This window comes from Idiotropiscis lumnitzeri, chromosome 10, assembly GCF_059441095.1.
Source record: "Idiotropiscis lumnitzeri isolate Australia: NSW breed Sydney's pygmy pipehorse chromosome 10, RoL_Ilum_1.0, whole genome shotgun sequence".
NCBI classification, from domain to species: Eukaryota; Metazoa; Chordata; class Actinopteri; order Syngnathiformes; family Syngnathidae; genus Idiotropiscis; species Idiotropiscis lumnitzeri.
In genome coordinates this window covers 22,849,798-22,863,504 of record NC_142400.1, presented here as the reverse complement: position 1 = coordinate 22,863,504, position 13,707 = coordinate 22,849,798, and the positions used below count along the sequence as shown (strand labels likewise).

Here is a 13,707-nt window from a genome sequence, read left to right as displayed (position 1 = left end):
GGGGAACACTCCTCAGGAACTTCTATGACTCGGTGGTTTCATCAGTTATCTTCTATGGAGTGGTCTCCTGGGCAGGAGGCATCTCGGGCCGGGACAAAAAGAGACTGGACAAACTAGTGAGGAGGGCCAGCTCTGTCCTGGGCTGCTCCCTGGACTCTGTGGACTCAGTGGGGGGCAGGAGGATGACGGCAAAATTGTCATCAATGCTGGACAACCCAGCCCACCCACTCAATGACACTCTGAGAACACTCCACAGCTCCTTCAGTGACAGACTGTTACACCCTCGCTGTACCAAAGAGAGATTTCGCCGCTCCTTCCTGCCGACTGCTGTCAGACTTTTTAACAAGAACATTGGGTCAGGCCTACAAACGGGAGGGCATTAGTGCAATTGTGCAGTCCTAGGATGCAATATATACTACTACTGTACTTTCAGCCAAGGGTGTACTTAAATATTGACCAATGATGTATTTTGTTTACCATTACAGTATTCTTATAACAGTACTTCTATCACTGCAGCATTTCTACCATTGCAGGACGTTCACTATTGCAGTACTTTTATCATTGCAGTACTTTTATCATTGCAGTATTTTTCAATCGTTGCAGTACTTTTACTATGACGGTACTTTTTCCATTGCAGTATATTTTATCATTGCAGTACTTTTTACCATTACAGTACTTTTATCATTGCAGTATTTTCTATCATGCAGTACTTTTCTATCATTTCAGTACTCTTACCATTACAGTACTTTTATCATTGCAATATTTTTATGATTGCAGTATTTTCAATCATTCAGTAGTTTTTATCATTACAGCGTTTCCCCCTCTGTATAATGGACAGGCATTAGGAGTGTTTCCTTCCACTTAGATACGTTTATACTGTGTATATTTGCATGCTTTTTATGAATGTCTGCTGCTAATGTTATACATTAACGGCTACATTATGCTGCAGACTCTGTGTGATCTATATCTTTGCTGCTGTAACACCTCAAATTTCCCCATTGTGGGACTAATAAAGGACATCTTTATCTTTATCTTTTCTGGGGTGGACTTGTTGGCTGTTTCGGATCGTCGTCCTGCTGCATAAGAGCACTTAAATTTGAGGGCACAAACTTGATGGCCTTAAGTTCTCCTTCAGGATTTTCTGGTAAACAGCAGAATTAATTTTGCTGACAATCACAGCAAGTTGTCCTGGTCCTGGGGAAGCAAAGCCTTCCAAGGCCATCACGCTGCCACGACCATGGTTTACTGCTGTCAACATTTTTTTTATCAGATGCTGTGCCATTTGTACGCCAGATGTAACGGGCTGCACACCCTCCAAAAAGTTTTATTTTTGACTCTGCCGTCCACAGAATATTTCTCCAAAAGTCTCGAGGATCAACAGGATGCATTTTCGCTAAAATGAGATGAAGCTTTGTGTCCTTTTGTGACAACAGTGGTTTTTGCCTGGAACCATCTTATGGATGCCATTTTTGACCAGTGACTTTCTTGTAGTGGAGTCACACTAACACTCACCTTCACTGAGGACAGCGAGGCCTGCAGTTGGAAATTTTGATAATGTACGCACAAAGCAAAGACCTACAAAAATGTCTCTTGGAGCCATATGCTAAATTGCACAGGAAGTCGTCCATTTTGAATTGACTTCACACATTGACAAGCCTTTGACAACAAAAGTGGCTCTGAACTTTACACAAAAAATTCATGTGAAAATATCTCACATCTGATAATGGCACTGGCCTGAAGACATCTACAAACTTATTTTCATCGTATTGGTAACGCCACCAACTGGTTAAAGCAATTACAAGTCATATGATATTTGCTCGGATGAGTGTTTATGCCTTCAGGATGTCACATACCAAATTTGTCATTTTTTGTAAAAAGCTGTGGGCGTGGCTTCGCAGTTCGCCAATAAAACAACGCTGATTTCGAGGTTCTAAAAATGAAACACACACATCAGGCCTGGCAAAATCATCAATATTTCATTAGTTTGTCGTGCAATTTTTTAAAAATGGCTCATTATCACCCCCTGGTTGTGTGTGGATGGAGTATGTAGAGCAGGGGTCTCAAACTCGCGGCCAGCGGGCCATTTGCGGCCCGCGGGATGATAGTTTGCGGCCCCCGCCTTATTATGAAAGTTTAATGTTCGTGCGGCCCGCGAATTTGATATGACTGGCACTTTACAGTGTAAAGTGCCAGTCTGTAGTTATAAAGCTTTAATTACAGTGTAATTAAAGCTTTATAACTACAGAAGTAGGCCTACTCATCCCAGAACTATGGTTTATGCTTAGGATCTCTGCTATTTGACAAGATTTTGATTTGATTGACAGGAGACCCATGCGCGAACAGGATGTGCAGTCTGACGGAGCTTTGCATCAGCACTAGCACAGACGGGACTAATTATAAAATGTAGGATTACCTGGTCACAGTGGATAAAATTGAACCGCGGATTATTGTTGGGCACATCTTCAGCTTTAAAACGAGGGTAGGATTGTAATTTTTTTTCGATGTTTTAGTAGGGGTTTGATTGATGAATGTTCCACTCATGTTCAGGACAATTCATGTTCAGAAGAAGATTAAAGAACTGTTAATACAGACATTTGACTCATTATTATTATTATTATTATTATTTATTACTGATTAATTTTCTTATTAATTCCTTATTTATTTTCATATTAATTCCTTATTTATTTTTAAATCTTATTTTGTGTTAAAAAATAAAAATAAAGACATTTGAGAAGATTAGATTTTTTTTATTTTTTTCTTGCGGAAAACCTGATGCGGCCCAGCCTCACCCAGAGTCTGCCTCTAGTGGCCCCCAGGTAAATTTAGTTTGAGACCCCTGATGTAGAGAGTGGCAAAATCAAAACCAACCGTGACCCGACTAACCTAGGTCACCAAAAATTGGCACACATGTGTAGCACCCCGAGTTGAACAAAAAAGTCCTTGACAGACCATAGTTTAAAACGAACAGGAAGTGAGTTTTTAATTTTTGAATGTCCAATTTTGGCCCATTTTTGCACATTTACAGGGGGCATTCGTTTGTACGCTGATCCTTAACTCACTTACTCCCTTAGACGTACAAAGACGTCTTTTAATGCAATGGCGCCCTCTACCAAAGACGTATAAGTACGTTTCCTGTCTTTTTTACGTCATAGTGTACATAAGGGTCTGATGCAACCTCTGACTGAGAATCAGCCTTGTCCGCATTGTGAATCATGTAAAAATCACCCAGCAGGGGGCAGAGGTGCAAAAGATCCGCCTTGAATCTGCGCCAGAGTTACAAATGGGGGGCGGGATCCTGGGGTAGACGGTATAAGTGTGGAGAGCGGCGCGGTTAGCAGCAGCATCGGCAGCACTAGCAGCATTAGCAGCACTAGCAGCAGTAGTATTAGTAGCGTTAGCAATGAAATCCTCCAAGCAAATGATGATCGAGGAATGCTTTTTTGTAAGAAAAGCTTCCCAAGTGTACATAAGGGTCTGATGCAACCTCTGACTGAGAATCAGCCTTGTCTGCATTGTGAATCATGTAAAAATCACCCAGCAGGGGGCAGAGGTGCAAAAGATCCGCCTTGAATCTGCGCCAGAGGTACAAATGGGGGGCAGGATCCTGGGGTAGACTTATAAGTGTGGAGAGCAGCGTGGGTAGCAGCAGCATCGGCAGCACTAGCAGCAGTCGCATTAATAGCGTTAGCAATGAAAGCAAATGACGATCGAGGAATGCTTTTTTGTAAAAAAAAGCTTCCTAAAAGCATCAAGGCGATGGAGACGCTTTGGTTGAGAGGATGACGCTTCGTCGTCGTCACAACAAACAGGCGTCTAAAGAGGCTGCGCGTGCCTTGCGGCCTGCATCGCCTGCCTTCGGACAATAGCCAAAGCAGCCGAGAGTCCTCACCAGATCCCCCCGAACGAGGACGTAAGCGCTCGCAAGTTACCATTGAACATGTGGTTTTAGCCCTCATGCTTTTATTGTACATATCATGCATCTTGCGGGCAGAAAATGTCGCGTAAATGTGCAGTTAGACGCGAACTTGCTCGCTGACTTCCTCGTCCGGCCGCCTCTATTGCACAATTACACGCGAGCGCAAGTCCTCGCCGACGAGGAAGTAAACGCTCGCAAGTTACCATTGAACATGTGGTTTTAGCCCTCATGCTTTTATTGTACATATCATGCATCTTGCGGGCAGAAAATGTCACGTAAATGTGCAGTTAGACGCGAGCTTGCTCGCTGACTTCCTCGTCCGGCCGCCTCTATTGCACAATTACACGCGAGCGCAAGTCCTCGCCGACGAGGAAGTAAACGCTCGCAAGTTACCATTGAACATGTGGTTTTAGCCCTCATGCTTTTATTGTACATATCATGCATCTTGCGGGCAGAAAATGTCGCGTAAATGTGCAGTTACACGCGAGCGTATCTCCTCACCGACGAGGAAACAACAATACTGAATGGTGTGGTAATCATGCATACTTTCTAAAATTCACAGATTGTGCATCCCGCGGCAAGAAAGTTCCTCCTCGTCTTGTTGGTGTAAAGAAAGGTAAATTATAATATGAAACTTCACACGCCAGCAATAAAATGCAGCAATAAATATATATTTCCAATTGTTTATATTTCTGTAATTTACAGGTTGTGCATCAGGAAGCAGTGGTTCCGGATGGCGTCACACTGGATGGCAACCGAGGAAAATCGACTTTACAGCAACCCCTGGACCACTGAATGCCGCTGCCCATTTGGAGTCTGAGGAGCCAGCTGATTTCCTGCAGCTGTTTCTCACGGATGAGCTTCTGCAGCACATCGCGGATGCCACCAATCACTTCCCAGACAATTATTTTCACACAAACCCCAGTGGACAAACACAAGCTCGCCTATTTGCCACGGACCAGCAAAGCCAGACCAGAATGAAAGTGTCGGGTCTGTTTGCGCAAAGGCAAACGGAGTGAAACAATGTGGTGTGAACTATGTTGTGTGCCCTTGCATCAAGGCAACTGTTTTATTTTTATATCACACAAAAAAAAAGTATGTATGACACTGATGTATTTCATTTTTGTACATAGTTCAACAGTTCAGTTGTTTTGTGTTATGTGCAAATACATTTATTTTGTTATCAAAAACATATTTTTTGTGCTTTTTTTTGTTATTTTATAGAAGGCATGCATTATTTAGATGTTGGAGGTGTCATAAAAACCATAAATAATAGTGTCAAAGTTCAAATTATGGTCGAAATGCATCAGTTTACAAAAAGCTCATTTTCTCCATTTTTTTCCCCAGGGATTGGAGTTTTCATGAAATTTAGCTATTTTCAAATGCCGATTGCTCAAGAATGTGTGACGGTTCGGGTTGGGGAGGAGGGCCTGGCAGTCTCGGATTACTTGCAGGTTCGCGATCCTTCCAGCCAGGCTCTCCTCCGGAGAAAGTGGGCGTCGGCTCCGGCGCACCTGCGGCTCGTTGTCTGCAATCAACGGGCAGCATAAGAACCAGCCACGCCAGGAGCTCGACGCCGGATTATCTCGTCATCTCGTGTGGTACTGGCCCATGTCACGTCACGCTTCTCGATCGCCCGATTCCTTGTGCCCTCGTGCTTGTCTGACTTCCGTGCTCTCTGTTTCCCCGTCCAGCCGACCCGAGCCCGTCCGGACCCGCTCCTCCCGCAACCGCTCCCGAGTTCCTGCCCGGAGCTCATCCCGCCAGCGCTCTCCGCAACACGCCGTGCCCGGGCTTCCGCCGCGCCGCGTCTTCCGCACCTCCGCCTGCCCGACCGCACCTCCCGGTGCACCCCGCTCCGACGTCTGCTCGTCCGCACCTCCCGGTGCCCACCGCTCCGACGCCTGCTCGTCAGCAGCTCCCGGTGCCCACTGCCTGCCCGTCAGCACCTCCCGGTGCACGCCGTCCCGACACCTGCCTTACGGTGCTTCCCTCCGGGCTTGCCGCCCTTCCTCATTCCCCAATAAACCCTGTCTCAAACACTCCTGTCGCTCTTGGGTCCTCCTTCCCTCTCACCCGGTTCGCGCAACCGCGACAGAATGGAAAAAGATAGAAACAAACTTTTTTTTTCTGTTGAAAGAAGAGTCTCATCTTTCTTTTGTCTATATAGCATTAGAATACAATATTCTGTGGGCCTTGCAATATTAGTCAAAACCCAGGAAAACGCTGGGATTGAGCGGGTTGCTCCAGTGAAAATGGCTGGTATTTAATGAGTTAAAGATTCATTCGACTGATGCAAAATTTGGACTGTACCATCTTAAGATCTTGGACAAACACTGAGAACTTACTTCAAACCTTTACGAGGATTTGACAACAAAAGTTGGTCTAAGTTTATGAAGATTTCTCACATTTGATAATAAAACTCGCCTGAAGACATCCATGCACGTATTTTTCATCGTATTGGTAGCGCCACCGACTGGTTAAAGCAAATATAATTATTATTTTCATCTATGTTTTTGTCCGATTTTTAGATTAATTAGGTCTACCTTATATTTGCTCGGATGAATGTTTAGGTCTTCAGAATGTCACAATACTAATTTGGTAATTTTTTGTGACAAACTGTGGGTGTGGCTTCGCACATTTCGCCAATAAAACTACGCTGACTGTGCTAAGTTTTTGTTCTCCGACTTCCATCAAATACCATCTGAGCAACCTTGGGGTGAATTTTTGCAATTCGATTCGTGCACCTGACTAAGAAGGGAGCATGGGAGCGTGAACAGGGTTTAGTTTTTGAGGATCACTGGTGGGACTCTGTATTGAGGGCTATTCATACTACTTTTATCTAGGCTCACTTGACCTTGATTCAGTTCAAAGTTGTGTTCAGATGTTCTGTCGAAGTTATTTCCTAATGTGACAGATATCAGCGATAAATTTGGAACTTCTCCCTGTGATCTTGCGTATATGTTTTTTTCCTGTCCACCCCTGACAATCCTCTAGCAAATTTATTTTGACACTGTATCTAAGGTTCTTTCCTGGCATGTAACCACGTCACCACACATTGGAATTTTTGGTCTCCAGGAAGATTATTCTCTATATTCAGTTATGGAATTGGAAGTTGTCGCTTTCACTTCGGTCATTGTGAAACGTCATCCCCTAAACTGGTTATCTGCAAATGCTCCTTCACATATTCATTGGATAAATGATGTTATGTCCTTTTTGAAAATGGAAAAAATCAGATATTCAAGAAAAGTAGTCTGACCAAGTTTTTTACGAAGTGGACTTTTTTTGCAGCAAAATAACCGCCCTCCCATTCTTATTTGCTATTTTTTTTATTTTATTTATATTATTTTTATTTCACTTTCTTTATTTACATCACTTACTGTTGTTTAATTTTCTAACTGTGAACATTTTGCTCTTGTTATACACAAAAAAAGAATGCTGCTTTTAAGGTTGTAAAAGAATGAAAACTCATAAAACTTTGCAAGAACATCGGTCCTAATTTAATCAGCATTTTAGTAGTTTCTTATGCAATTTGAAAAAAAGTGGTGCACCCTGGAAATTTTCAAAGAAGCAGCCCGGATATACGCCTAAATACTCATCCGAGCAATTATAAGGAAAGGAAGGATCCCTGAACCTGCTCAGAGAAAAATAATCAAGAATTCAAAATGGCTGCTCCCAATCTACTAGAGATAGGTAGTGATTAAAAGCCTGCTCTTTGAATATTTTGAAATTCCTCCTGTAGATAACATTCGGTTTACTTTTAGGGGTTGCAGTGTCCCTGCATGCAGCAACAACACAGTGACCACTTATATCAGCGCAGAAAGCTGCCATTGCTTTGAATTTAGGAGGCACATTTGATATAATTAAATTAATTAAATAATAGTAAAGAATGCATATTGTTTTGAAAAAAGATATTTGTGGTCCAATGTATCCCTATGAGGGGGATACCAAATTTTGAACTCGCTGGGACATTCTTTCAATAAACTTTGGCCAGCATTGTTAATAAGCATGCTCCAATTAAGAGATTTAGAGTGAAGGGTCGGGATAACCCCTGGTTCTCCCCAGAGCTGTCAGACTTTATCCACTTGTGCAACTGAGCATGGGCTAAGGCCAGAAAAAGTGATTCTTCTGCTGACTGGACTGCTTCAGGCAATTAAGAAATAAATCAACCTCTCTCATTAAAATAGGCCAAGTCAGATTATTACTTATTACTTCACAACTGACAATCTCAATAATCAAAAAGTGACAAAGTCTCTATTTCTTCCTTTAGGACTCAGTTACAGTATGTATATATATATATATATATATATATATATATATATTCTTTCTCTGGTGTAAGCAAATCAACTAATTATCAAAATTGTATGTTAATACCCCTCCAACAGTGTCAGGCAAATTCAACTTTAGTATCTTGACGGAGGAAGAATTTTAGACACAGCTCTTGCAATGGATTTCATTGAATGGAGTGACCAGATGGTTTATACAGCATGCATTATTTTCTCATTTGTCACATACCTCAATGCCATTCAACAAAGGCCGGAATTCAGGACAGATAAATGCACTCCCAGCATACGCAGCATCAACATGCATCCACATGGTTTGCTCATTACCTGCAGAAGCCAACAAGCAACAATATTGATCATGTGCGTCCATTGTGCTGCAGTAATAACACAGAATATGGTATTGACAACAATATAATCAGATCAGATGAAAAACAGTATGACGGTTTTCAAATCTACGCTTACAAATTTAGTACAATATATGGTAATAGTGCATATACAGTACTTGCCAAATCAACAGAAAACATGGCTGTTGTTCTGGATGTACTTAGCTTTTAAAAATGTACTAAATATGTTGTAGCAAGGCAAAAAACAATGAAATTATTACCAAGGTAACTTACATATAGGCCCCAGCTCAGAAATACGATCAAACGCACATGACGCAGTGGTGCCAAGCGTTGCACAGAACTAAAAGACAAAATGACAATGAAATGAAATGGCAATGATAATTTTCGTTTGGCATTGCCATTTCATACTTTGGAATAATATTTTTACCCTAAACAAACCTAATAAACACACAATCTCCCGAATAACATTGCTGCTTTGTGGACTAGGTTAACGCACTTTGAAATAATATGTCACCATTGGAAAGACATGTGCATGCTTCTGGAAATACCTCTGTGCATTTATTTGGTATCCCTGATTTTCAACTTTAGATCCAAGTAGTAGTGTGCTCTTTGATCTCACTGACTGGACAATTCAACATACTATCAAAGTGGAATGTCTAGCATGCACCAGTCACTTAACTTTGCCTTACTAATAATGTTTTTTTTTTCCACCACTGGATGGATGGATGCCTTTCACTACTGTATAAAATTTGTGCTCATTAGTAGGACAACTTTGGCATATTAGAAAGACAACAACATGAGAGACAATTTTCTCAAGCATCTCCAGTTGGTGCAAAATGCTACTGCTCGCCTTCTAACTGGAGCAAGAGGGAGTACATAGCCCCAATTCTGTCCTCTCGTCACTGTCTGCCAGTGCATTTTACAATTAATTTTAATATACTACTTTTTTTTATTCAAATCTTAACATTTCCTCACCCCAGCCTATCTGTTTGAGATTCTCCACCCCTCTGCACCTGTCCGTTGCATCAGTTCTGTGGACCAGACGGTACTGGAGGTGCTGAGGACTAAATGGAGCCTCAGAGGGGATCAAGCCTTTTCTTATGTCGCCATTTATGGCTTGTCTTGGCTACCAACCCCCACTTTTTGCAGACCAGTAGCATGCCGTAGCAGTGCCATCTGTGAATGGCCACCTCCGGCGGGTCAGGGGAGTATGGAAGGAGGTCAAGGCGGCCATCGCTCGTTCTGCTCAAAAGAATAAGCGCCTGGCGGACCTTCATCGCACTCCGGCTCCGACCTACGAACTGGGACAGATGGTGTGGCTCTCATCCCGCGACGTACCCCTTCAAACCGACTCACGTAAGCTCACGCCAAGATTCATTGGCCCTTTCCCCGTGGATAAAGTGATTAACCCCTGCGCAGTCAGGCTTAAGCTTCCAGACTCGTTGAAGGTACACCCCACCTTTCACGTGTCTCTCCTCAAGCCTGTCTCCACCAGCTTTCTTAGCCCTCCAGCCGTTCTCCCTCCGCCCACCCGGATCATTGACATCCACCCTGCCTTCACGGTGTCCAAGGTCCTGGATGTGAGGCCCCGGGGTAGGGGTTTCCAGTACCTGGTGGACTGGGAGGGTTATGGTCCGGAGGAGCGGTCATGGATTTCAAGGAAACTATTTTTGGACAATTCTCTGTTGGACGATATCTATGCAGCTCACCCCGACAAGCCAGGTCGGACGCCAGCAGGCGTCCATTGAGGGGGGGGGGGGGGGGGGGTACTGTGGTGTCCTGCTTTTTGGAGCCTCTGTGTTTCCCTACAGGGCTTGGGCAGATCCCTCTCATCGCCCTCCTGATCCGGCGCACCTGCAGCTCATCACTGACAATCATCCAGCGGATAAAAGCTCAGTGCAGCCAGGAGTCAGGCGCCAGATTATCCTGCGTCAACTGCGGTACTCAGGCTCCCACCTGCGTTTATGCAACCCTGCTCAAGTGAACTTCTGCCAACTGACTCAATTTCCTGTTTCTCTCTTGTCCCGTCTACAGTGCCTCCTGCCCGTCTGCCCAAGCCCCGCATTAACACCTGGAACCTCCTGAAGCTGCATCGTCCTCTCACCTGGCCTGCCTTCCACTGGACCCCCCGCCTTTAACAACCTTCTCCACAATAAATTCCTATTCTTTGCCACTTCTGACTCCACTGCTTGAGAAACACATGCATGCACATGAAGGCGAACACTGCAAGGACCCTATTGTTTTTGTAAAAAATTCTCTTTATAATTATTCTTATTTTATTATTATTATTCCCTGTAATGACTCACATTTTTGCCGAACTAAATGTGAACGAAAATTCACCAAACTTTGCACATGCATTGGGCCAGGAGAAAAAAATTGATATTTTAAAATCATAAATGAGTACAAAAGGTTTAACCTACGGTTATGAAAACTGTGAGGATCATGTAGAACCCTCAGATGTACAAAAAACACTTTAAAGAAGTGAATTATGCATATTCGAATGAACAATTGTGGCCCATTTTTGCACATTACGGGTCATACTTACCCCGCTTGTCCGAGACGGGTCATCCGACTAACTTCTAATACTACTCTACAATCTCCTTCTACACTGAGTATAATAACAACAAAGGGCATTTTGGTTTTTATTCTGATTCTGATTCAAAGTTGCGTTGTATCATATCAACACTTGAGACAAAAATTATTTTATGTTTTTGACATGCTACCCGACGGGGAGATATTAGGACGGATAATGAAACAGCCCAAGAGCAACAAAAAAGTCGCCCATCCATTGTCCGCCGCTTATCCGGGTTTGTGTCGCGGAGGCAGCAGCTTCACCAGGGAAGCCCAGACTTCCCTAACCCAACCACGTCTTCTCGCTCTTCCGGAGGGATCCCTAGACATTCCCAGGCCAGCCAGGAGACATAGTCTCTCCAGCGTGTCCTGGGTCATCCTCTGGGATTTTGGAATTGGGTGCCATTTTTGGCCTTTTATAGAGGGCATATTTTAACGAACATCTCTTAAGGTTTTTTCGATCATCTCCAAACTTTGGGTTTTTCATCTAAAGATGAGTAAGATGAAAAGTTATTGAAATCTTTTCATTTCATCGCACATTTTGCAGTGACGATACACCATTTGCAAAGAAAAATTATGCTGTTTTTGAGGGTCTAAATCAAGGCGAAATCTCAGACAGCAGGGTTGGCAAAAACATTTATATTCTAGTGTTGGTTATAAACCATTAACAAAGCAACCCTGGTTTTATGTTTCTACAAGATCTACATACAGTGGAAGGGATATGTTACTGCCCAAGACTTACAAAAAGACTTTAAAAGTAACACCCTAAGTCTATCAAGAAATCCGCCATTTTTATATCACTTTTACATTTGTTTATATATTTGGCCTTATTTGGCAAATTTTTGCACATTTAGAGTGGTCATACTTTTGCCCCCTCGTCCTAGACTGTTCACCCACATAACTTCAAATTTGGGTTGTATTGTATTGCATGTATGCGGCATATGCGGCACCTAGGGGCGGCGCGCTATAGGAGGCGCCAAAGCGATGGGAGGAAATTTTTTTGGGAGTGGCCATTTCATGTATTAAACAGCTGTTTGTTCACGGGTATGGTTTGATCTAATCACTAATACTAATAGAGGCACGTCACTGACACTGATAGGCGCCCTTCTGCTCTGGGACTGTCACCCATGGCAAACAGGTCCTTGGTGAGGGTCCAGACAAAGCACGGCTCACCACGACCCCTTATAAAGCACAGCATTTTTGGATCACGTTTTCCCTTGCCCCGGGCGCGGGTAACTGGGGCCCCCCTCTGGAGCCTGGCCTGGAGGTGGGGCTCGTTGGCGAGCGCCTGGTGGCCGGGCCTGCACAGCCCGAAAAGCTAACATGGGTCCCACTTCCCATGGGCACACCACTTGTGGGAGGGGCCAAAGGGGTTGGGTGCCATGTGAGCCGGACAGCGACAAGAGGCAGGGACCTTGGCGCTCTGATCCCCGGCTACAGAAACTAGCTCTTGGGACATGGAATGTCACCTCTCTGGCAGGGAAGGAGCCTGAGCTGGTGTGCGAGGCAGAGAAATTCCGACTTGAAATAGTCAGGCTCACCTCCACACACAGCTTGGGCTCTGGTACCAGTCCTCTTGAGAGGGGTTGGACACTCTTCCACTCTGGAGTTGCCCAAGGTGAGAGACGCCGAGCAGGTGTGGGCATACTTATTGCCCCCCGGCTTGGCACCTGTACATTGGGGTTCACCCCGGTGGACGAGAGGGTAGCCTCCCTCCGCCTCAAGGTGGGGGGACAGGTACTGACTGTTGTTTGTGCTTATGCACCAAACAGACTCCCTCGTTCTGCTGGGGGACTTCAATGCTCACGTGGGTAATGACAGTGAGACCTGGAAGGGCGTGATTGGGAGGAATGGCCCCCCCCCAATCTGAACCCGAGTGGTGTTCTGTTACTGGACTTGCGTGCTCTTCATAGATTGTCCATAACAAACACCATGTTCAAACATAAGGGTGTCCACATGTGCACTTGGCACCAGGACACCCTAGGCCGCAGTTCGATGATTGACTTTGTAGCTGTGTCATCGGATTTGCGGCCACATGTTTTGGACACTCGGGTGAAGAGAGGGGCGGAGCTGTCAACTGATCACCACCTAGTTGTGAGTTGGCTCCGATGGTGGGGGAAGATGCCTGTCTGAAAGAGTAATTATTAAATAGTTATCACCCATTTGTTTATGCCGTGGATATGTATGTGTTAAAGATGAAGAGTATTCGATTTAAATATCTTCTTGGAATGATAATCTTGAAGAAATAATTTGTTTTCATAAATGAGATTCGCAATTGCTTGTAAGAAGGTAGAAGATATAAGGGTGAGGCCTCAAATTCTCTTATTTGTTTTATGCAGTGCAATGTGTTTACCAGTTTGAAATATTCTGCTGAGTAATGCTGTGACGCAAATTCTCCACATGTATAAAGTAATCTTACAGGAACATGCACAACACATAGAGAAAAACAATTTCATGTGTCTTCAGCTGCTTGCTTAAGATAACGCAACCCCACCCATTAGGTTGAAGACACATGTAAAAGGGACATCTGGAAATCAATAAAAGGGAGAAAACGGAGCGATATGAGCAGAACGCAAAGAGATAAGCTTTCAAT

General features: G+C 44.0%; 2 protein-coding genes across 10 annotated transcripts in view; one reads left to right on the top strand and one right to left on the bottom strand.

Annotated features, from left to right (window-relative positions):
* Window positions 1–13,707, bottom strand: part of ddc (dopa decarboxylase) — a 132,300-nt gene that overhangs the window by 43,569 nt on the left and 75,024 nt on the right. For all 9 annotated transcript variants that reach the window (XR_015845699.1, XM_088307664.1, XM_088307663.1 and 6 more), the window contains 2 exons: window positions 8,817–8,883; window positions 8,432–8,526 (listed from right to left, as the gene is read on the bottom strand). Coding sequence is in view for 8 of the 9 variants with exons in the window: in XM_088307664.1 (XP_088163790.1) it covers window positions 8,432–8,526; window positions 8,817–8,883 (162 nt within the window). In the remaining variant the exon portion in view is untranslated. The remainder of the gene's footprint in view (window positions 1–8,431; window positions 8,527–8,816; window positions 8,884–13,707) is intronic.
* LOC148329673 (uncharacterized) lies at window positions 9,205–10,681 on the top strand. The gene is made up of 6 exons (XM_088306636.1): window positions 9,205–9,212; window positions 9,573–9,645; window positions 9,701–9,839; window positions 9,939–10,280; window positions 10,355–10,483; window positions 10,578–10,681. Exons 1-6 carry the CDS (start codon window positions 9,205–9,207, stop codon window positions 10,679–10,681), a joined length of 795 nt encoding a protein of 264 aa, XP_088162762.1.

Excerpts from the sequence above, each read along its gene's own strand:
- LOC148329673 (XM_088306636.1), top strand. Across the intron at positions 10,281-10,354 it reads GCCAGGTCGGACGCCAGCAG|GGCTTGGGCAGATCCCTCTC; the intron begins GCGTCCATTGAG and ends GTTTCCCTACAG. Across the intron at positions 10,484-10,577 it reads ATTATCCTGCGTCAACTGCG|TGCCTCCTGCCCGTCTGCCC; the intron begins GTACTCAGGCTC and ends TCCCGTCTACAG.